The sequence below is a fragment of the Lissotriton vulgaris genome, chromosome 7, assembly GCF_964263255.1.
Source record: "Lissotriton vulgaris chromosome 7, aLisVul1.2, whole genome shotgun sequence".
NCBI lineage: Eukaryota > Metazoa > Chordata > Amphibia > Caudata > Salamandridae > Lissotriton > Lissotriton vulgaris.
Genome location: NC_141695.1, coordinates 358,388,616 through 358,414,764, shown reverse-complemented (window position 1 = coordinate 358,414,764; position 26,149 = coordinate 358,388,616). Strand labels below are relative to the sequence as shown.

Below are 26,149 nucleotides of genomic sequence, written 5' to 3'. Positions count from 1 at the left end.
CTACTCCCTTGCCGTGCACATTTTGCCTGGCCTCAGCTCTGACGAATCAGAGATTCTAAAAGATATCTAAAAAGAACAAATACTGATTGGGTATCATATTGCATGTATGTTTTCCTTAACACTTATTAAGAAGACCTAATTGGTGTCACTAGTAGGAGTGGTACTAAAAATAATGGAAAGATAGCCTTGTCCTTTTAGAAAAAGAGCAATTTTGCACCGGGTTACATGCATCAATTCATCAGCACAAGTCAGACGTTGTGAATCAAGTCAAGGACGACTTGATGTTTATATAGTCTTTCTATTTATTTATTGTACAAAATTTATTTTTTGGTATATATTTTTTTTATCTTTGTTTTTTTTAAAAAGAATGGATTGTTTTGACAAGTTATATATTTTTATACATAATGCATCATGTTACAAGTGATTATATACACATATTTGTAAATTGAAATTACATATAAATCACAACAAGTTCATTGATCATTTCATACAATACAGAACCAATCCCTCTTCAACGCGTTTCGGCGATTAGCCTTCCTCAGCAATTCTGTATTTTCAAATGCAAAGCGTTGATACTGTCTAGTAAAGAGTTATGCCTTCAAGGGGATCAATGAAGTTTGTCTCTAATGCTGTCTTCTGGGCAGCACAATCTGCAGCGTTTCTAGAACTACTGCTGCTATGCAGACCACTTCAGTGCAGGTGTTTTAATTGTTGGCCATGAAGCTGCGGTTATTGGATGAATAGGTGTCCAAATGATTACGCTCTCAAGCAAAAGCTGTGTGTGGAATTTGTACGTAATGATATGTACGTCTCGGGAGGATTTAACTTCTGCTGCCAGAGCGTAATCATTTGGACACCTATTCATCCAATAACAGCAGCTTCATGGTCAACAATTAAAACACCTACACTGAAGTGGTCTGCATAGCAGCAGTAGTTCTAGAAACGCTGCAGATTGTGCTACTCAGAAGACAGCATTAGAGACAAACTTCATTGATCCCCTTGAAGGCATAACTCTTTACTAGACAGTATCAACGCTTTGCATTTGAAAATACAGAATTCCTGAGGAAGGCTAACCGCCGTAACGCGTTGAAGAGGAATTGGTTCTGTATTGTATGAAATGATCAATGAACTTGTTTTGATTTATATGTAATTTCAATTGACAAATATGTGTATATAATCACTTGTAACATGATGCATTATGTATAAAAATATATAACTTGTCAAAACAATCCATTTAAAAAAAAAAAAAAACTAAGATAAAAAAATATATACCAAAAAATAAATTTTGTACAATAAATAAATAGAAAGACTATATAAACATCAAGTAGTCCGTGACTTGATTCACAACGTCTGACTTGTGCTGATGAATTGATGCACGTAACCCGGTGCAAAATTGCTCTTTTTCTAAAAGTTTAATTTCTTTACCAGGGTTTATCCTTTATCCAGGGTTTTGTATTCCACAAAATGATAGCCTTGTCCACCATTAGCTCATTAGCCACCAAGAAGTATCTCACTGAATGGGCTACATTTAGAATTCTGAGGGTTTTTATTTGGCCAGAATTCAGCTCAGTGATGAGGCCAGTATCAGTGCTTCACTTTAACCACTACCAGCCCTTTAGTTAGGTCACTATTAGATGGCTGGATATGCAGAATAAGTGCACTGGTTCTGCCAGTATTTGCTGTTTGATTGGGACACAAATAGCCGAAAGGCAGAGATAGGTATCAACTCTCCACTTGGAACCCTATCATCTCAATGGTTTGGCCAGGAGCCATATGTTGACTGGACCTTAATCATCTTATTAGCACAGCTTTAGTGCCTTGGTTGCTACCATTAGTGAGTGGCGTATTTCCATCACATCACCCTCACCTACTGCCAGGAGTGGTATCTTACTTCATTCTTTGGCTGGTGATTAGTGTTGGTAATGCCAGTCTCTCTCTGAGATTAGGACTGGCCGAGTGTGTCCTAACCTGAAGTCTCTGTCCCTTATCACAGCGAATTAGTGAAAAAAGTCACTTCTTCTCTCCCCACCCACAGGGGGCACTCCCTAACATGGACTGTCTGTGCCCCAGCCCTTTAAATCTTCAGAAGTGTGGTCTAAGCTGATACAAATGTGTCCATTCCGGGTGCCCCTGACTCCTTCCATTTTTGGTGTAGGCATGTCCAGTTTGTGATGATTCGTTCTATATTCTGGTGGTAATGCAGCCAGTGAGGGCCAGCACAACAGATAGGGTGGAGATGGCACTGAGGGTGGCAGCAGGAGTATGAATGAAGCAAAGACAATGACTGGCATGCAGTGGACATAACAGGAAAGGACAGAAAGACAAAGCATTGGTGCTTCGTACCAAGCACCAGACGGTACTTTTAAACATCAATTTACACCAAAAATGTTGGACATGCTTAAAAGAAATTCATGCATCGTAAATGCACGGCCCATGCAGTGACTCCTTCCTCCAGTCACCTGCTGTATGAGCTCACCATGTATGTGAAGTTACCACCTGACACGGTTGTATAATTCTCCCGTGTGTATGGACCTGCTTCACTTGTATACACTCTTCTCCTGTACACAGCCCCCCAACCATGATATTTCCCCTGGTGCTAAGCACTGGCCCTCTTCCCAACCACCAAATTGGGATAAGTCCCTAATTTCTATGCAGTGAACCCCTAACACTGATATATAACCCTTCCATGTCCACTGACACCCTGACACTGGTATATACCCCACCTTATACAGGGAGTCACCACCACCAACCACCTGATGCTGTTGGAAGTCCACTACACTTAGCAGTGACACCCTAACACTAGTATAACATATTTTCATGTGCACTGACTGACCCCCTAACACTGGTACAGGATCCAGCCCTAAGCAGTGACCCACCCCACAAACCACCCGATACTGATGTATGTGCCCCACTCTGAGTATTGACCTCCCCCAGCACTAACATAACATCCTTCCACATGCACTGAACCCCTGACACTGGCAACGTCCCCGCCCCTATGCAGTGACCAACCTCCTCTCCAACCATCTGATGGGTTTTAGGTTCCCTACTCTCTGCATTGAGTCCTTAACACTAGCATAATCTTTTCCCTTGCTCAGTAAGGGTTATAGGTACCAAGCATTTTTCCAGTCGCAAATGCCCCAATTCATAGGGCCAGATGTACAAAGCTTTTTTTCGTTCGCAAACGGCCCAATTCACAGTATTTAAAGATTTATGGGCCACATGTACGACAGAATGATTTTGCAAGTCCTTAATTGTGAATTTTTGCAACTTGCAATTAGTAACTCGCAAAATGCGATGTACAAATGTGTCTCAGACACATTTAGCAATCCTAATGGGCTCACAATTGACCTACCTCGTCAATATTCGTGACGTAGGTTGCAATTTGCTACCCACTGGGAATCGCAAAAAAACACAGCGATGGCAGCCTGCTAGGGGCAGCACACACCATATCTGTGTTTGCTTTTAAATCAAGCAAATTTTTATTTTTTTGAAATGCAGTAAAACAGGATGCATTTCAGTTTCATATATTGTGAGTAGGCAGTGGTCCCTGGAAGAACTGCCTGCTCATAAAAAAAATGTTTGCTACCATTTACAAAGGGGAAGTAGACCCCTGGGTATCACTTCCCATTTTACTGGCTTACCTTCTACTTGAAGCAGGCGGTAAAGTGCAAATGTTTTGCGACTGCATTTTGGTCGTAAAACCTTCTTACATTCCCCTGCGACTCCCTATTAGGAAGGGACGCCCTTGATACACCCCTTTCTAATACCGACTTGCAAACCCTATTTTGTGAGTTGGTAATGTTACTGTCTCCATTTGCGACTGCTAAAACGTGTCATACATGTGGCCCCAAATTACAAATGAGACATGTATTTTAACGTGAAAGGCATGCATTTTGAAAGAAAATAAGACGTGTGGATATTTTGTTTGTAAATCAGGCTACAATCGGCAAGCTCGTGCAGTGGCCCTCCTCCCACCAGACACCCATGCAATCTGCTGCACTGTCCAGTGGCACTGTGCTCTATATATACACACTGCCTTGTGGCACCAGTATATATTCTGCAATGGAGTATAACGGTATGTTCAAACTGGGACCGCCACAGTGACCTCACACACCGAGAGACACTCTCGCGAGACAAAAACTGATTTCGTACAGCACTCTGCAGTCAGTGCAGTTTTCCAGTATATGACAAAATACTAAACAATTTGAAGACAAAACTTGAAAAATGACACATTGACATAAATACACAACCACGAAACAGACGCTGTTCACAAAACGCAGTGAACGATACGCCATGTGCGGGGGACGAGCAAGGCGAGAGAGTCACTGACGCCGGACGGGACAGGAGCACAGACAGAAAACTTTTCACAGTGACACACTGCAACAAACGTACACTTATGTTTCGAACAATAATACGCAAACTCATGACAAGCAGCAGAGCTAGAGAACTCGAGTACAAATGCTTCTTCGGTAAACTGTATTTCCTCGGTCCATGTAATTCACGTCGTTTCCATCCACGTGTCTGCTGGTCATCTTCTATACACAGGTTGAGCCACTTCTTTCCCGTCATGCTTCACTCTCAAAGTCACAGTACAAACATTAAATATATTTTACATTGAACAACAAAAACACAACAGGATACAGACAGGACCGCTGAGACTGCTTTCCCTTACAAGTGGGAGCAACACTTTACTAATAGCTTCACTCTTATAGGAACAATAGAAAAGATTTCTTTGTATTTTTAAAAATAACTAACGCTAACTTTTAGCTTCGTGATCTATTTGTGGCACAAGCATACCAGCAAAGCATACTCCATCAGTATTTCTACCTTTAATAAATATCTCCAAATATTCAGGGTGTTTCTAATGTCTTTATCAAGCACATGAAGAATTTGATGTAGTTGATGTACTTCCTGTTCTAATGAGACAAGATCATTCTGCAAATGAAATAAGGTCATATTTATCAACAGTTCGCGCAACGCAGGGCAGCAAGCAATGTTTCATGTTGCATGAACGGGAGAGAGCTGAAAAGAGCCACAACTACTCAGATATGAAGCTCTTCAGTTCTCTCCCTGTGCTGAGCCTCTTGTGGACTAATCTGCAAGGGTGCCTATGATATGGGCAGGATTGTTTTTGAGCCGGAAGGTACACCTTCCTGCACAAAAAACAATCCAAAGAGGAAATAAGAAGGAGAAATAAACATACACGTGTATACATTCTTAAAGATCCTCGTTACACCTCTCAGTGGGAGGCATTCCGATCTCACACAATTCCAGCTCTAAAAACCTTAGTAAACCAGAATTACGTGAACCCAATGGCTAGATGCATGGAAATACCCATGCTCTACCCATAGAATGCCTACAGCTAATAAATGTAATGCAGTGCAAGCTGCGGCGTTGCATTTCATTTCTTTACAAAGTTATGAAGACCACACCAATCAGGCATTGATTGGCTGTGTAGATCTAAAAAAAAGCCTTTGCATTGCCCTGCATCACTTTGTACGATGCAAGGACAATGCAAAGGCTTAGTAAATCTGGACCTTAGTTTTTACCTTGCTGCTGCAAGACATTGATGCTAGATGTATGAAGCTGGCTACCAAGCTATGGGCAGATCTTACAGCCCATTTTACATCTTGTCTGATGGCACATCTGTTAGCCTTCATCTAGAACACCAAGACAAATCCAATGCTGAAGATGTTCACTGATTAGCTAATTCATGCCCTGGATAAATGCCAGCCCATAAAACAAAAATGTTGATCACAGACTTCCATAGCTGCTTTTCCAATAAGCTAGCAGGTTGAGAAATATGTTGTACAACAAAGCAAGGGAAATGGCGTACCCCCTATAGCGATAACGACAAGCTCTGCTTTGTTGTGGCGCATAGAAAATAGAAGATGCTAATAATAACTGACCGAAAGAAGTCCTTGCTAGACCTAAAAGTCAAATGAGCCACAAATCCAGTAAATATTCCTTTATTTTCAATTAGCTTAACTGGGCTGAGAACGCCCTGTGGTCCGGAGACGAACTTTGTGATAAGCTGTGTGACTTCCTAAATTCAAAGATTTCCAGTAGCCTCTCTGCCCTGTAGCACAATGGAATCGGCATTGCTCACTTGTCCACGACTCTTCCTGAGTGAATTGTAGCAGGGACATCTCCTCCTATTAAAGCCAACATCAAGTGCTGACTGTTGTGGTTTCAACCTCCTTGAAGGTTGCGTGCATCCCTGCTCCTCAAATAGCCTACTCAAGACCCAAAGGTTTTTTGAGGAATTCCTCCCAGTTTCTCCATTTCGTCGATCCAGGTCAAACCTTTTGAATTAGAGGCGGCAACTCAGAAACAAACATTTAGTGAAACTGAAAGTTACCTCAACCTTTGCCAGGCTAGTTCTGAACAGTGCAAGGGATGGAATCAATTCTATTGGGTTGATCCATCCAGATGTTCTCCCTGCAGCCTGTCCTCCGAGGTTTGACATTGAGCCCCCTTCTACAGATGTAAACACGAGTCCCTTGGCAAACTTGATTCTGAATATGTGCTTTGATTCTAAACACAGGCGAGTGACGCGCAGCTACAATGAGTATACATAGAAGTCTTGTCTTGAAGCACTTACTGCCTCGATGCAGTCACATATTTTGAAAAGTAATGGTAATATGCCATGTTATGCCAACTGGCTAAGATGAAGTCTTTGTCAATGCATAGTATGCACTGTGACCTGAAATGTCTGCCAAACATCCTCAGGAAATCACCAACTCAGAGATCAGCGGTGCAGAATAGCAGGATTGTCTGTGACCCTTCAGAGTTTGCAGTATTATAATGGGGTCTACTTGAGACAACCAACGCCATGTTACATCAGCTTCATTTTCTCCTGGATGCAGCGGGCATACTGATTGCCAAAGTCAGTGCCGTGAGGGTAAGTACCTGTTACAGGCTCAACTGCGCTGGTTGCCAGTGGACAAGAGGGTTCAATTTAAGCCCTCCTTTATTGTACACACAGTCGTTCGGGGAACAGGCATTCTCATTTGACTTCCAAGTTCCTAATATATTGCCCTGCTAGAAACCATGGATCATGGAGCCTGGGCTTTCTCTTGCCTTATTCCGTCTGCAGAGTAACAACTGGAGGCCCCACGTTTGGAGTGCAAGCCACTGAACTCTGGAGCAGTAGTGTAGTCTGGCGGTTGCCCCCGGTGCAAAATTCTTAGTGGCACAACATTTTTCAAGAAAGTATTGTGCCCCCTAACCCGTGGACCATTAGCACTAAGCCTTTGCAAGTTTGTGGAGTTCCGCTACGTGGAACTCCGCAAAGTGCAAAAAAAACTCTGCCGCAATACGCCAAGCTCCGTGAGCAGCGGAGTGCATTAGATAAATGCAGCTCTAGGTGATTTTCAGGGCCAGGTGCTTGTCTGCACTGTGCGATCACAGCGAACTGCACCATGCACAGCCCAATCAGGCGCTGCTTCCTTTCTGACGCTCGAGTAGATTTTTACTCAAGCGACAGCTTTCTCAACGCGAACAGACGGTTTCTCAACACGAGCGGTCAGGATCATACGCAACCACTCGCAATGAGAAATCTCGCCGGGAGGTTGCTTTTCCACGCTTACGCTCGCCAACTTGATGTTGATGATCGCGAACGAGAAAAAATCTTGCGGGTGGATTTTCCTTGCTTGCACTCACCAACTTGACATTGATTAAGGCAAGCGGGAAAAAAACTCCACACCGCAAAGCAGAATTTTTCGGAACTCCGCGAGCTCCGCATAATGCAGAGTGCCGAAAACTCTGCAAACTCCGCAAGCGGAGTGGAGTTCACCGCCCAGAGTTAAATAGCACTTCCTGAGCAAATGGTGCATGGGTTAGGGGTGCAATACTTTCTTTTAAAAGTTTGCCCTGGGTGCTGGCAACCCACACCACACCGCTACTCTGGAGCTCCCTACCTACCTTTGTCTATAGAAGGAGGCATGGTGTGACTGGACTGGTGGACCAAACAGAAAATATGTCTGTTTTATTTTAATTTGGCTCTTTGACCAATGAAATAAAGGTTGACGCAGTGTGTTAATGGCTTGCATTCTGCTAGTGCCCGGTAGTCGGGACCAGGTGGGCCTTTTCTGTCACTTTGGCATTTCCCTGGTAGGTTGTAGACTAGGGCGCTGCGAGAAAAGCAGGATAGGCGGCCATGAGCCAACCCTGCCCCTATAGCCCATTCTAGCCATGGTCTCCTGTGATGTAGGGATGTTTGCACACTTTGGCCATGGCTGATTTTAGTTTCTACTCTGGCCCTGCATGTAGGTTTGCTGTAGGAGCACTAAATATATACTTATGTTTTGCTCCTCAAACCAGAGTACTTGTCTTTCCCAAACTGAGAAGGACAAGGCAAGCTTGTTGTGGGAAAACATATCAGTGTCGAGCAGCAGTTTTGTCACGTGACAGGCCTGCCGTATGGGCAGCAGCTATTCTCTAGAATGATTTGTAGTCATTACTTCAACATAGAAAACGTAATTTTAGCTTCCACCAAATGGACAAACTCATGACAAACTCAAAGCGAAAGATGTCTGACGAGACATAACTACGACAGCAATGCGTTGGTAGTAAGTAGTTCGCTGTCACTATAAGATCAGTTTTTAACCTGAAAGTCATTGGAGAGACAAGAACAGATCCTTCCTGCAACATGGCATCATGCGTGCCCCCATATTTGACCAATAGTGAGCCGCTGACTGAATATGAGTGTCAGCTTTTTTCAGAGAGGTCTGCTGCGGGTCTTTTCAGGGTCTGCAAGTTCTCAGACAGCAAAGAGGACGTCAAGCATAACAATACAACAACACAGTGAACAGATTATGGGACAGAAACGGTTCTCGTGTTCCAAAACAACAAAAGGACACAGTACACAAATGTGATTTAAAAAAGGACCCGAGTTGAGTTCAGATGTCCACTACTGGCCTGCCATGTCTACTAAGGTCTTCACGTCATCGTATTTTCATCACCTGCTCTGCTGAGATAAAACCACCTTATGTTCGAAATCCAAGGACTGGAGGAGATACAGACTCACAACAATGAGAGTTACAGTCAGAAGGACAACGAGGAGGAACCCATAATGCCTCACTGGCGCAAGTGCGTAACGCGACGCACATTTACTTTCAAACAGCAACAAGCGGACATGAGACAAACGGATAACACGTCACTCATAAAAGGCCAGCACAAAACACTAATTCTCATTTTCACACAACAAAGGACAGTAGCAAGGCCATTCCAAACAGGAGCCATATTGAACGACTCGGCCTTTGTGGGTAGTTTACTTTTAAAAAAGGAATCATGCTTTCCCATCATTCTCTTCTGGTAAATGTTCAACAATTTACATTTTAATGAATGTTTTAGTCAGCTAAAAACAAACTCATTACAAATACATGGCTGGTGACTTTGTGAGTGAAGTGAAACCGGTACACCAACCTTACAGTCCCAAAGTAACTATTTGACCAAATTATCGAAACATTTTCACAGAGCTCATGTTTTGACTGCAAACCCAGCAAAGAATGTAGGCTGCTGGGCTTCTGCTGTAACCCAAGAAACCTGTAAGGTGACTTCAAACTAACTCAAAGCAACTGATAAAAAAGTAAACTGTGTGTACTCTCTCACTCTACTTCCCACTACTATCCTCTTAAGCGCTGCAACCCTAGACAGGATAAAAGCACCCCCTAGGTCACATACACTCGCACCAACGTTTCCCTCATACACTACACTACAAATCCAACACTGTTCCAACCAATCATTCCGTTGCAGTGTACTTTGTTGTCTGTCTAATAAATGCATTCAGGGCCTCACGAGGGGTATGAAGTGCTACACAAATGTGAGTACAATAACTGCAAGTAACTTGCTAGCAATGCATTTTCAGTGAGAACGCCTACGCTTATAGCATCTTCCTTAACCTGCACATCCTCAGTGTGGGCCAGGCACAAGTACACTGCAGCTCTTCACGGAGGTTAAAGTTCCTCGGTACCAGGAGGGTAGAATTTCCAAACACTGGTACGTGACATATGTGATATGGAAATATTAGCACTATGTCAGACACTCAAGTTCTTTCCACATGAGTTTTATTGTGGCAAGCAAGGCTTGGACCTGCAGTTTCGGTCTGGAGGCACCAGCTGCTTCAGGACCTCCCCATCCTGAGAACTTCACGCGCCTCACCTCCCACAAAACCCAACGCCTTATCAACCAGGCACTCCAGAAGGGCACTGGGTACCAAATACACTTCAACAGAACCTCACACTTTCAAAATAACTGGCCTCATACTCTGCACTTGATTGTCCTTCAATGTGCTTATGAGCCTAAATGTAGTCTCACCCATTTCCATATTACTGGCTTTAGACTCTTTAGTAAACTCTCACCTATTACCTATCAAATGAATCTCACCCATTCCCCTATCCCTGGCTTTAGACTCTTTAGTATACTCTCACCTATTACCTATCAAATGAGTCTCACCCATTCCCATAACACTAGCTTTAGACTCTTTAGTATACTCCCACTTATCACCTATCAAACGAGTCTCACCCATTTCCATATCACTGGCTTTAGACTCTTTAGTATACTCTCACCTATTAACCACATCGCTGCGACAGGAATTTTCCTGCTGTGCTGCTGATTTATGAACAGGGTGTGGTCGTGACGGAACCATTCCGTCATCAGCACAGCTCAACCGTGACTGATGACGGAATGGTTCCGTCACCAGCATCGAAGGGGTTAACTATCAAATGAGTCTCACCCATTCCCCTATCCCTGGCTTTAGACTCTTTAGTATACTCCCACTTATCACCTATCAAACGAGTCTCACCCATTCCCATGTCTCTCGCTTTAGACTCTTTAGTATACTCTCACCTCTTACCTATCAAATGAGTCTTACTCGTTCCCGTGTCACTGGCTTTAGACTCTTTAGTATACTCTCACCTCTTACCTATCAAATGAGTCTCGCCCATTGCAGTATCACTGGCTTCAGACTCTTTAGTATACTCTCACTTATTAGCTACCAGACGAGTCTCACCCATTCCCATATCTCTAGGTTTAGACTCTTTGGTATACTCTCACCTATTACCTATCAAACGAGTCTTACCCGTTCCCGTGTCACTGGCTTTAGTACCTTTAGTATACTCACACTTATCACCCATCAAATGAGTCTTACCCGTTCCTATATCACTGGCTTTAGTACCTTGAGTATACTCTCACCTATTACCTATCAAATGAGTCTCATTCATTTCCAGATCACGGCCCAGAAACACTGTAAACAAACATCTTCAAAGCCGCACATGCAGCCACCTGCAGGGTGTGAACAGTGGTAGCTCTAACAAACTTAACACCTATATACTCCTGAAGGGCCAGACACACACATTCTCTGTCCTGGTAGCCACGGACCATAAATTCAGGGCAAACTGTTCTACTCTAGAAGTTAGTGTCAGGCCTTGACATTAATGGGCGAGTAGTGAATGCACAGCTGAAACTAACTGGGCCAATCCTACCTGGAATACAGGTGTGGCAGGGTAAAAGGGGCTCACGAATCCTGGCCTTTGACCTTACCTTTCGCAGCCGGCTCAGCATCTTTCTTCTCTGCAATTAAAGAAGAAACACATGTTACAAGACAGAGACAGATGGCACACGTAAATGACCTGCTAACATTTGCATGAACCAGACCTTCACATTAACTACATTTTGGTCTATATTGCTGGTGGCATGCAATATTTCCCGTTATTTCCCCGCCCTGGAATTACAGTCACTGGGGCCCCGGTGACTTGGTGGTAGGAAAATAATGGGCATTATGGTTTTTGGAAAATAAGATGTCGAAATATGAATTTAGCATGCCCCATGCACATCTTTTTCTCCCCAGTATTCCACCCAGAGACCTTGCCCGCTTGCAGCAAGCAGGGGCGTAGCTTGGTCAGTAACATGTGGGGGTGGGAGCTTCAGATTTTCCGACAATCACACTGGCATATCATTTTCAGCGCATTAGAGTGGCTTAAGGGCCAAAGGAAAGGGAAAGGAGTGAGAATTGTGTGGGATACTTAAAACACGGGCCAGAAGTACGAACCTTTTTATTCAGTCGCAAATGGAAGGTCGCCAGTTTGCGACCACAAAAAAGTGTCCAAAAGCTATTTTGCAAGTCACTGACTTGCAAAATAGAGTTTGCGACTCTCTCTATTAGGAAGGGGCTTCCCTTCCTAATAGCGAATCTCAATGCCATGTACTGTTGTTTTACGATCGAATTTGCGGTCACAAAACACTCGCAGGTTACCACCTACTTCAAGTAGGTGGTAAATCACCCCCCTTCCCCTTTGTGAGTGTGTGCGAGAATATTTTTTAAGAGAAGGAAGTGGCAACAGGGTCCACTGTCTGCCCTTAAAAAATGAAACTGAAAAGTTTATTTTTTCTTTTTTAAATGCATTTCATTTTCCTTTAAGGAAAACGGGCTGCATTAAAAAAAAAAAACAAAAAAAAAACAGCTTTATTTAAAAAGCAGTCCCAGACATGGAGGTCTGCTGACCCCAGCAGGCCACCATCCCTGTGAGTACTAGCCATTCCCATTGGGTTCGCAAATTGCGCTTGCCTCATGAATATTGATGAGGCATGCAAGTTGCGACCCCATTGGGATCTGCAAACAGTGTCTGAGATAATGTTGTACATTTACTTTCGCGAGTCGCAAATTGCGCGTCGCAATTGAGCGCACTTTGCAACTCGCTAAGCTGAATCCTCGTACATCTGGCCAAGAGTCTTTTGTAAAATACCCATATTTGAAGACCATCAAAACAGCAGTGTGTTTTTGTCTCAGTTTAATTAAAGAATCCCATGTGAAATCCGACATATACCTTACCATACCCAACTAAAAGCTCCTGTACCCAACTATTTATTAAATAATACATGTATTAGGGGGGTTGTAACACCACAAACACCCTCCCTGAAGCTACGCCCCAGGCAGCAAGTGAAAAATCTGCGTGAAACGATGAGGTGCCAGTGCTCTTACAAAATGTATTGGAATTATGGGGTCAGTCGTAATGAGGGTCTGTACATATTCTACCCAGGCATGCAAACATTCATGTGTGATGTCTGAGCTATTTTGAACTGGCTCTGGACCCTCACGGCCTGTTGCGTGGAACAGTCTGCTCCCAAAACTGTGAAAGGAACCCCGGCTGCCATGAGGTATTTTGACACCTACGGTGAAGTACATTTTTTGCGCCTTGCCCTTTCATTTTGGTCTCCATATAGTTACAGCCCTGATCAATTGGTTCTTGCGCAGCACCTTCCTCTTCCAGCAGGCAGGGTCAGACTGGGACAGAAAATAGGCCCGGCACCATAATAAAAGTAGCCCCGTAAGTGAATTAGATAGCTAAGAAAGTAGCACATTTACAAATTGGAGCACTTTTTAACTTGTAAAGACATGCTGTAATTGTGTTTTGAAAAGTATGGAATACTTCAGGGATTTGAGCTTGCTGCAGGCAATGTTTGAGTTAATATTGGGAAATTAATAGTAAAAACGTATGTTTCAATTCAAATTTCTTTATTTCGGCTTGGTTGCCATAAAAGAGTCAAAACACATACATTACATTTAAAAAGACATTTCAGCATAGAACTTTAAAACCATCAGCTAAAATACATTTCATGATAAGAAGCAGTCGAAGCACAAGCATCATTAGGATACTAGTAAGGACCCCCCACTAGATACTAGAGGGTGGACTAATTCTGTCTATAAGGATATTCTTCATTTACAACTGATGCCCCATTTTTTTCCTTAGGAAAAAAATTGAATGTAAGAATCTACTAACACTAAATATTATTGGTTGCTTTGTGTTAGTTATAAGAATTCTCAAAGCCTGTGTACATGATCTCACGCCTATGTTGCTTATGCCTAGAAACACACCAGCGACAAACAAAGGAATTCGGTGTTAGTGACTCTTTTGCACCCTTGCCCCATCTTGCTATAGTAGAGGAGCCAGGGGATTACAGTGTGTGAGATCAGCGCTAGGATCTGTTGAGTACTTGCAACAATACATAAAGCTTAATTTTCTTCTAGAACACACTAGGTCTTCTTTGTACAACCGTAAGGTTCATGATTTTAGAGAAAGCTGACATTGTGGCAATTTCTCTGTGTTAAACAGTAGATTCATGCTGCTTGGATGTCTTTTTCTAGAGTCATGGGGAGGAAATTAATGATTCATATTGATTCATCTTATGAACTTATTATACCTATTTAGAACCTGTAAGATTTCTGCAAACCCCAGTGGTAGCACCATTACATAAGCCTGGAATATCTGTCTAAACCAACCCTGCTGATTAATGTGTGTGGTTGTGAATTATATATGACTTTTCATTATCTCCAACTTCCAAGTACAATCTATGTCACATTATATTCAGTGCATGGATATCGAAAGTAGACAATTACGTGGCATTCCTGACGCTCCTTTAAGGACCTGTACGTATGGAGCGGTTGAATGTACCCCTGAAAGTTTGCCACTACTGTAGGGTGGATGAAGGCCGGTGCAGACTCACCACTGCCAACTGGTTCCAGAGCTGGAAATGGTCGATCTCCAGTTCTAGGGGATTCGGATCATTTTCCCATGATATTGATGCTGATTCAGCCACGTGGTGAACCTCCCACTTCTACCCGAGATGATGTCATTTTGAGTACTCACATTTGCCAAGCAGTTGCCACCCTTGCATTCCTACATTAGAAGCACTAAGTGGCAGGGACAGTCCACCTCAAACTGCCCTGTCAAGCACTGGAGTCATTTCACCCACATTCTAAGCTGCTCTGGGTCCCTGAGACCTAGTGGAAGCAAGATCACGGTTGTATGTCAGAATACCGAGGACAGAAATATTATCCTAGAAAAATATTGTAGCCAATCTATCAACAACCAAAATATTGTGAGGGGAAGTATAACTAGGTAAATACAGATTTATAATTCTTAAGTCCCGAGCAACATATTTTGAAGATATATATTGTCAAGGTACATATATGTGCAGTTAAATACTGTAAATCTATAATTACCACTTTATTTGCATCTTCATGATAGTTGATATTTAGGTCACAATATTTTTGTAGGATAATGTTTCATCCACTATGTTCTTGAACTTTTCCGAAGCGAGCAGGAGAGACACCAATTTCTGAGGCAGGTTGTAGTGTAACCTTCTAAAGAACTACTAAAAATGGGACCTGTTGTAAGGCTTCAGGCTTAGGCTCTCAAGTTAACGTATATGACTTTTCTTTATCTACAGTAGTGCAGCCATATTTATGCCCATATGACTCTAAACGCGTATCATCATTGCGTCTCAACAGCTACAAAGATAACATGACAGATACTGTAAGGCCTGGGACAGCCTAACACTTCATATAATGGAGAACCGCTGTCAAGTGGACTTTAATATACTTACCATCAATGACACAGTATAATTTCAATAACACAGAGACAGTAATACACTAATATACTGGTTGGTATCCCACTGCTTCATTGATGATTCTGAGTGAAGGAGAGGACTGAACTATTACTGCTGAGCAACTTTATAATTCTGAATACCTGTAGCACTGTCCCACTGGGAATACTGAGGAACGTAAAATACTGAATACATTATAGAACTGTACCACTGGGAATACTGAGGAACTTAAAATACTGAATACATTATAGAACTGTCCCACTGGGAATACTGAGGAACTTAAAATACTGAATACATTATAGAACTGTACCACTGGGAATGCTGAGGAACTTCAAATACTGAATACATTATAGAACTGTACCACTGGGAATGCTGAGGAACTTCAAATAATGAATATATTATAGTACTGTACCTGTGAGAACACCATTGAACAATATATGATACTGAGTAAATGAGATTACTGAACCACTGGTAATACTGAGCAACATGTAATACTAAATAAGTAATGGTACCGTACCACTGAGAATATTGAGCAACATATAAAACTGAGCAAATGAAAGTGCTGTACCACAGAGAATATTTTATACTGAGCAAAATGTAATACGGTACTGCTGATAACACAGAGCTCCTCATAATACCAAGCAAATGAGTGCCCTGAATTCTAATAATACTGAGCAATTAATAATACGGAGTAGATGATGGTAATGAACATTGATAATATTGGTCAACGTATAATACTGAGTAAATTATAATACTGTACCACTGAGAATACCAAGGTACATATGACACTGAATACACGACAGTACTGTATCACTGACAATACAGGTAAACAATCATACTGAGTACATTATAGTACTGTATCACTGAGAATACTGGTCAACATATAACCCTGAGTAAATGATAATACTTTACCAATGAGAATACTGAGCAACACATAACGCTTGGTAAATGATAGTACTGTACCACTGACAATACTGATCCATATAGAATACTGAGAAAAACAGCAGTACTGTACCACTGAGAATAATATGCCCTAAACACTAGAATACTGAGCAACATATAATACTGCGTAATACTGAGACCACTCATTGTACTGAAAAACATATAACACGCGTAAATGATAGTGTTGCATTAGTGAGACTACTGAGCAACATATAATACCAAGTAAACAACTGTACTGTACCTGTGGCAATACTGAGCAACTTATAATGCTGAGCAAATAATGATACTGGATCATTGCAAATGCTGAGCAACATATGGTACTGAGTAAATAAGATTACTGAGCCACATGTAATACTGAGTGAACAAGGGTACTGTACCACTGAGAATACTGAGCAACATATAATACTAGGTAAATCGTAGTACTGTACCACTGATGAAACTATAATACTGAGTAAAATGTAGTACAGTACCGCTGAAAAAATTGAGCAACATATAGTACTGAGTAAATGATAGTACTAATACCAATCAAAGTAAAATACTGAGTAAATGATAGTACTGATAATACCAATCAAAGTAAAATACTGAGTAAATGATAGCATTGAACCACTGGTAATAGTGAGACACTGATGTTACTGGCACAAGAGAATCTATCCTGAACACCTGTGCATGTCACTGAAAATACTTTACTACTAATGGTACTGAGCAGCTGAGTATACAACTGAGAAATGTGAATTATGAGTCAGTGTTAATATTGGGCCACTGATAACACTAGATCATCGATGCTTCTGATTACTGATAACATTTGACCGCTATATTAAAATGATTGTTGATAATGCTGAACTAGCATAATATGAGCTAGTGATAGTACTGAACTAATAATAACAAATCAACGTTAATACTGGCAATATTGAGCGATTAATAATGCTCAGCGATGGGAACTCTGATGAGACTGAGTTGCTCATGATACCGAGGCACAAGAATATTACACTTGATTTAATAATATAGTGTGTTTTTGTAAAGCGCTCGTTCACCAGAAGTGTATCTAGGCGCTGAATAACAGATGTTTATTGTTACCCATCTGAATGGTACTCATTTTTATCAAACTCAGAAGGATGAAAGGCTGAGTGGACCCGCCAGGATTTGAACCTGTGACCATGAGGTTGAACACAGGCCCCTAGAGCAGACGTTTTAGTCCACTGAGCCACCGGCTTTGATAGTGGGCCACTATTAATCCTGAGTCATCATTAATAACGAGCCATCAACGGTAGTGTGTCATTGATGCTTCTGTGTCACTACAGATACCAGGTCACTAATAATCATGAACCATTATTAATATACCGTCATTAACGGGATGCTCTGATACTGAAGGCCAATGTCCACTAGTACTTTGGACATTCAGATATGCCTTTGGCACAATGTTAAACATGTTCTCTGATTGTGGCAAACTCTGGGAAAACTGCATGTTGATTTAAAAAAAAACCTGAAATATTGATTGCAGGAAAAAAGCTAATTGGGTGAAGCACCTGCCACAGACGTCTAGAGGCCACTTGCAGGTCAAATGTACCACTCCTTCTAACCAATATAGCTCAGACAGTTGATGTGACACCAGTAGACACATGAGTATGTCCTGAACGTCACAAGAACGAGTCTTTAGGTGCACATGTTCACACTGCCAATTTTCATTAAAAGACTATTATTGACATGAGTATCAATGTCACCTAATATAACATGCTACTATGCAGTTCTGTTTGTGGCGTCCATTTATGTGTTATTCGTTTATTATTACAAGAGGAACATTCATGGCGACAGTGGAGAAGTGCAATGTTGATGCCTCTGCATATCATGAGGGATAGTGCAAGTGTATTCAATCTCTGTAAACCAATCTAGATGGGTATCCTTGAATGATGTCCACCCGAAGGCCTTCCAAAGATTTAAAGATGCCCTACTTATATCTTACTCTAGGAACCACTGCCATAACTCAAGAAATGTGTGTCCCTTCGGATACCTTTGACATGGCATATGAACAGCCCCTGTACAGTAAATGGGATGCAGAAGACAAGCGAGTAGTTTATTCGAATATTCAGTGTTTTCCTCGACACCAGAAGAGCTCATTTTTTGGGGCAGAAGGCGAGACCTGATGGGAAGGGGTTTGGTTGAGTTATGGTTGGTTTAACGGAGACGAACCACCTGGGTATGACCTGGGAAAGAGGAGTGTGGGAACCATCTGCCTTTCTTTTCTCTCTGTGTGAAAAATGAAAGAGTGAACCCACTAACCAGGGGAGTAGCTAGAGCTATTGCCACCCTGGTCGATCCCAGGCATGGGATTTGCTGCCCAGTGCACGTAAGAACGGGGGAGGGGTAGTGGTGCTGGTGACAGACGACAATGAGCGGGAGGTGATAGTGACAGACGACGACAAGGGATACGAAAGGAAAAATTACCATGTGATCGCCACCGCCCCCAAAAAAATGCTGAGCACCCCCAGCTACGCCACTAACCTTAGAGACCTAGGTGATGTCATGCAAACCAAATAGTGCGTCCTATCAAGAGCAGCTACCATTAAAAAAAACTCTAATACTTGGCTGAGGCTCAATAGAAGCCTTACCTACTCATATTCAATGTGTCAGATGTCGTGACAGATAGAAAACAGATTATAAAAAGAATAATATGTAAAGGGGACTTCTGGCTTCCATGGTAGTTGATCAAGTGAGGCATAGAGGGGTTTATATTTTCAAAAACGCAAGGTAATGGAAACACATAATTGACAGACAGACTATGGCAGAGGCAGTACAAAAGTTCAGAAAGTTGATGTTTTGACCCCACAAAACCTAATTAATTGTGTGGGAGATTTATCAGGACACAAGGGACAGTGCCAATTCAGGTAACAACCTCAATTGATAATGGACAAGGGGGGAGTCAAAAAATGAATAAAAAAATCCCCATAGAGTGGCTTCTGGTAGGATTGTTATCCAAGTCCTATTGGACTCTCATCCATGTACAGTCAAGTATAGATGCTTTTCAGTATCCTCTTGGTGCATGGACCCACAGTGTAATTGTCATAGGCAGTGATGGGGATTGTGGTTCTATTAGAAATCACATCGTGAAGAACTTCTTTCCTTTTTTGACTCCCTTCACTGTAATTTGAATTTACTTATCCGGACAATAAGAGCAAGGCGGTAATTAGTTAAAATATCGAGTTTTTAATTTCGACTAGACATAATATCGAGTCAAAAATATAGAATAAACATAATATCGACTAGACATAATATAGACTACAAAAATATCGACTAGAAAAAATTTATATCAACTAGAATAGCAAAAATATTGATTCAAAAATATAGAATGGACATAATATTGACTAGACAGAATATAGACAGCAAAAATATCGAATTTAAGGTAAGTAAATATTAATATTTAATTTTTGTGTAATATAATTCTGTAGCGGGTTGTGGGTTTATAGGGGAATAGGGTGGGAAGTAATTTAATTATAATAATTTAAATATGTTATTTTATTTATTGGTATTTATTTAGAATTAATTGTTAAATTATTATTAATTGGTAATTAATTAAAATATAATTGCTAATTAATTTTAATTGATTAATTGATAAATACTTTATTTTTAGTAATTTATTTTTTGTAGCGGGTTGTGGGTTTATAGGGGAACAGGGTGGGAAGTAATTTAATTATAATTAATTAAATATGTTATTTTGTTTATTGGTATTTATTTACAATTAATTGATACATTATTATTCATTGGTAATTAATTAAAATATAATTGGTAATTTATTTTTATCGATTAATTGATAAATATGTTAATGTTATTAATTTTTTTTCTGTGGCGGGTTGTGGGTTTATAGGGGAATAGGGTGGGAAGAAATTTCATTATAATTAATTAAATATGTTATTTTAATTATTGGTATTTATTTAGAATTAATTGTAAATTAATTATTAATTTGTAATTAATTAAAATATATTTTGTACTTTATTGTAATTGATTAATTGATAATTATGTTACTTTTATTAAATTAATTTCTGTAGTTGGTTGTGTGTTTTTAGGGGAATAGCTTGTGAAGTAATTTAATTGTAAGTAATTACATTTTTAATTTCAAATTTGTTTTATTGGGTTCATGAGCAGTAGTATACAAAACATTGCAAGAGATACGTAGTAGGCATATGAGGCAACTTGGCAGAAAGGTATGCAATGTCCAGTAATCATAAATTTGATAAATTGCAGTTAGCTAAATAATAACGTAGTGCTGAAAGTATGAACACTTTTCTGGATGTGATAACAAAATCCAGCAGAGCGCGCTTCGTGTGGGATTGCCCTTGTTGAGCCGGACCGGTGTGAGATGCCAATATATGGCCAGTTTTGTCGACGCTTACCTGGATGCAGTGTTGCGGGTGGTATGTCCCTGTAGTGGACGGACCGCCATTCCTGGGGTGATATGGTCCTCCCAAGCTCTACATCCCATCTTTTTTGGCCTGCTGACTTGCCCGAAGGGAAAGTGGGGTTGAGCATTTTGTAAAGGTCTGTTATGAGGTGTTTGTCTGAGTGTTTCGTCACCAGCCACTTCCCGAAGACAGTCCTGGGCCTGCCAACCAGGGGTTCAACGTCGGGGTTGGTAAGCCAGTGTCGGAGCTGAAAGTATTGAAATAGATGAGGAGAAGCAACGTCATAACTTTGAGTAATGTCCTTAAGGGAGAGGAAATCCTGCAGGTCGAAGAGGTGACCAGTGGAGAAGCTACTGATGTCTCGCCATTGTGCGAAGGCCATGGGAGAGTTGCCTGGTGGGAACTCTGGGTTGTCCAGAACAGGCGTGAGAGGGGAGGGGAAGGTGGTAAGTCCTCTTTTGACCGCGACCGCGTTCCAGACCTGCATGACAGAGCGAGTGATAGGGGACTTTAGGAGATATCGTGGTCGATGTTGTCTGAGAAGGAAAGGGACCCTCCATAGGGAGGTGCCTGCCATTGCTCTGTCTTGGAATAACCAGCGTTTCTCGGACTCCGGCCTGAACCACTCCACCAGATATCTGAGCTGCGCAGCCTGGAAGTATTGCAACAAGTTGGGGACACCCAGTCCTCCCTCATCCGGGCTCCGGTAGGCTAGGTGTTTATGCAGGCGCGCCCATTTACCTTCCAAGATGAAATGATGGATGGCGGCCTGGATGGTTCCCGCAGGGGGGAACTCTGGTAGAGTCTGGAAAAAGAACAACATTTTAGGCACGGCCGACATCTTGATCGCTGCGACACGGCCCAGTAGGGAGAGCGGCTGTTTAGCCCAACGTGCAAGGTCGGATCGAATCCGGGAGGATAGGGCTGCATAGTTGAAAGTTAGCGTGGATGCTGTGGAAGCAGTGATCGTGATGCCCAGGTATGGGAGGTGTGCCGCCGATGGGATTCCACCGTTATAGACAGGTGGATTGATATGCGTTTGGGCGTTCTTGCCCAAGGGTAAGATAAGGGACTTCCCTTTGTTGATTTTAAAGCTGGAGACGGCCCCGTAGGCCTCCAATTCCTCCACAAAGGCGGGGACGGAGCTGTCCGGGTGATCTAGGGCGGCGATGATGTCGTCGGCATATAGACCTATCACGTGGCGCTCCCGACCAGGTCATCCCTCGGATGGTGGGATTGTCACAGATTTTTTGCGCTAGAGGTTCTACATAGAGGGTGAATAGAAAAGGCGAGAGGGGGCACCCCTGACTCGTGCCCCTCTGAATCTCAAACGGGTCGGAGCGCAGGCCTCCTATGCGGACGCGGGCCTGGGGGTGGTGGTAGCAGCTTGCGATCCAGGCCTGAAAGCGATCTCCCACCCGGAAGCGTTGAAGGACCTGCTGAAGGTAGAGCCAGTCCACTCTGTCAAACGCTTTTTCCGCGTCAATAGCTAGTAACGCGGAGTCCGAGTTCTGGAAGTGGGTTTTATCAATCAGGTGTAAAATACGTTTAGTATTGTCGCTGCATTGGCGATTTGGGACAAAGCCGGACTGATCGGGCTCCAGGATCCCGGGCAGGCACGGTCCCAAGCGCGCAGCCAAGATCCCCGTAAAGATCTTCAAGTCTAGGTTGAGGAGTGATATGGTACGGAACGCGGGATAGCAGGTAGGTTTTTTGCCCGGTCTAGGTAGCACAATGATCTCGGCTGCCAGCATGTCCGGAGGAATAGAGCTCGGCCCCTCAAAGGAGTTGAAGAGCCGGGTGAGGACCGGGACCAACAACTGGCTGAAAGTTTTATAAAACCCGGATGAGAATCCGTCTGGTCCCGGGGATTTAAGAGGGCGGAAGCGGGAGATAGCGGCCAGGACTTCGTCCAGGCGATAGGGGCGTCCAAGGAATCCACATTGTCCTGAGACAGCTCCGTTACATTTGCAGATTCTAGGTAGGTACGGACGTCCTCCAGCGAGACCGAGTCCGACTTGTACAATGTAGCATAGAACGTCCTGAATGCTTCCGCAATCTGGGTCTCGCCCGAAACGTCCCGCCCGGATCCATCTGTTAGGTTGGTGATCTGGGAGCGTTGAGCCTTCGCCCTCAGGGCGCTAGCAAGCAGGCGTCCCATTTTATTCCCCCCAACATAGTAAGAGTGACGGAGACGCAGAGCTGCAAATTCCGCACGGTCGGTGTCTAAGCTGGCCAATTGAGCCCTGGCGGCCTTCAATTGTTTCCAAACTCTTGGGGCGCCAGTGCGGCTGTGGGCCCTCTCAAGTTCAGAGACCTGGGCCGTAAGATCGTCTCTCTTCGCTTTGCGATCTTTGGCTTCTGCTGCTGCGATGGCAATGAGCTCGCCTCGAGCTACCGCCTTCAAGGCCCCCCACAGGGCAGTCACCGGGTTCCCAGGAGTGTCGTTAATGGTCAAATAGTCAGTGAGGCGTGCGTGTAGTTGCTTGGTGACATCCGGTCGTTGTAGTAGAGTCTTGCGCAGCCGCCACGTACCGGAAGGGCGGTTGGACCTAGAGACCTGTAGTGTCAGTTCCACAGCGTCGTGGTCAGACAACGCCGCAGGAGTAATGGCTATGTCTTTAAGGATGGAGAGCAGTTCAGAGGAGCCCAGGAAGTGGTCTAGCCTGGCGTAGAGTAATTACATTTTTGAATAAAAAATGTATTGTTCATTTTTCAAAATACTTTTAAATTGTTAAATATTTTATTATTATTAGGTAAATAATAGGTAATTTTTATTATTAAATAATTTTTATTTGTATTTTAAATTGATTATTTAATATATTTAACACAATTGTAAAATATTTTAATTAATTTGTAATTGGTGTTACTATTTATATTATTTATATTTAAATAAGAAGTATTTACTTGCACTACTATTGCACTCACTGTAGTTGGAATAGTAATTGTACCCCTACGCTATCCAACGCTTTCCCTACTGTTGCACTCACTGGAGTTGGAATAGTAATTTTTACCCCTACACTATCCAACGCTTTCCCAACTGTTGCACTCACTGGAGTGTAAATAGTAATTTTTACCCCTACGCTATCCAATGCTTTCCCTACTGTTGCACTCACTGGAGTTGGAATAGTAATTTAAACCCCTACACTATCCAAAGCTTTCACTACTGTTGCACTCACTGGAGTGGGAATAGTAATTTTTACCCCTACACTATCCAACGCTTTCCCTACTGTTGCACTCACTGGAGTTGGAATAGTAATTTTTACCCCTACTCTATCCAACGCTTTCCCTACTGTTGCACTCGCTGGAGTGGTAATAGTAATTTTTACCCCTACACTATCCAACGCTTTCCCTACTGTTGCACTCTCTGGAGTGGTAATAGTAATTTTTACCCCTATGCTATCCAACGCTTTCCCCACTGTTGCACTCACTGGAGTGGGAATAGTAATTTTTACCCCTACACTATCCAACGCTTTCCCTACTGTTGCACTCTCTGGAGTAGTAATAGTAATTTTTACCCCTACGCTATCCAATGTTTTCCCTACTGTTGCACTCGCTGGAGTGGGAATAGTAATTTTTACCCCTACGCTATCCAACGCTTTCCCTACTGTTGCACTCTCTGGAGTGGTAATAGTAATTTTTACCCCTACGCTATCCAATGTTTTCCCTACTGTTGAACTCTCTGGAGTTGGAATAGTAATTTTTATCCCTACGCTATCCACCGCTTACCCTACTGTTACACTCACTGAAGTTGGAATAGTAATTTAAACCCCTACGCTATCCAACGCTTTCCCTACTGTTGCACTCACTGGAGTGGGAATAGTAATTTTTACCCCTACGCTATCCAACGTGTTCCCTACTGTTGCACTCTTCGGAGAAGGAATAGTGATTTTTACCCCTACGCTATCCAACGCTTTCCCTACTGTTGCACTCTCTGGAGTGGGAATAGTAATTTTTACCCCTACGCTATCCAACGCTTTCCCTACAGTTGCAGTCTCTGGAGTGGGAATAGTAATTTTTACCCCTACGCTATCCAACGCTTTCCCTACTGTTGCACTAGCTGGAGTGGGAATAGTACATTTTTAATCCTACACTATCCAATGCTTTCCCTACTGTTGCACTCACTGGAGATGTTACAGTACATTTAACCCTTTCGCTATCCTACGGTAAAAATATTGTATGTTTTGTAAATAATATGTGTATATATATATATATATATATATATATATATATATATAGGGTACCTGCACATCTATTTTTCCATTTCAATCACTGCTGTATACTAAACTCCCTACTTATGCCCCAGTTCCTCGCTCTCCATTCCTTTTCTCATTCTGTTTCCCAGCTCTCCCTGTCCATCTCATTGACCCTCTCTGGTGTTTCTGATTATTCCCAGCTTTCTTACATTACCTCCTTACTCCCTACTTGACACACTGGTGTAGTTCTCATCTGCGGCTCCATCTTCCTACCTATTCTCCCCTCTCCCTTCTCCTCAGACCCCATTCCCGGCCAGGACGCACTATCCATTCTACCACTCTGACATTATTCCAGCACTATGCAGCCTAGGTGAATGCTTTCTGAGGTGGATGGAAGGCCAGGACCCAGTATTGCGTCCATGGCTTACCCCTGCAGAGTGTGGCTGGTCTGCATATTTTTGCCCGGGCATTTTGACTCCCAGACCGGCCCTACTTCTATGATCTCCTTCCCTAGCCTTCCTCTGCACCCCAATATGTTGAACCTATTCCGCCATTAAAAGTAAACCACAGACTGGTGCACTCATGAAGAATGCCAGACTTTTCTTTGTATGTTATTTTTTTCTTTATTGAAATGTTAATGCCTTTTCATAAAAGCAGTTAGAGTTACAGCCAATGCGCTTTGTCCCCGCAAAACTGAACTTCGTCAGGGCTTATTTTATATATATTCCTCTATAAATATATATAAAATAAGCCCCAACGAAGTTCAGTTTTGATTGACGAAACACATTGGCTGTAACCCTGGCTGCTTTTATGAAAAGACATTAAAAATTCAATAAAGGAAAAAATCAATATACAAAGAGAATTCTCGACTTCTTCATGGGTGCACCATTCTGTGGTTTACTTTTAAGTATTTCTGTTGAGCAGACAAATGACTGGCACCTTGGATGAACTGCACCATTTTTTCCGAGTACTCGTTGCAATTGTTGGTTACAGCCTATTCCACCATTGCCTGATCTTCGCCCTATTCCACTCTCGTTTCACTGAACTCCTCCATATCCTCGCTCCACACCCCAATCTCGGGGCTCTATTGCCCCCATGTTCCCCAATCTCCCTCCCTTTCTTCCCGATGTACCCAGCAGAAGAGTAGCTATCAATGGTGCAGCAGGAGCAGTTGCACCAGGGCCCCGATTCAGCAGGCCAGGCCCTACTGAAATGTGATTAATGCTGCAATGT

The 26,149-nt window shown here is 42.5% G+C and overlaps 1 protein-coding gene across 2 annotated transcripts in view; it reads right to left on the bottom strand.

Annotated features, from left to right (window-relative positions):
• The window catches only part of MYBPC2 (myosin binding protein C2), a 235,683-nt gene that overhangs the window by 134,133 nt on the left and 75,401 nt on the right, over nt 1–26,149 (bottom strand). For both annotated transcript variants that reach the window (XM_086930242.1, XM_086930243.1), the window contains exon 2: nt 11,545–11,574. In XM_086930242.1, coding sequence (XP_086786368.1) covers nt 11,545–11,574 — 30 coding nt within the window. The remainder of the gene's footprint in view (nt 1–11,544; nt 11,575–26,149) is intronic.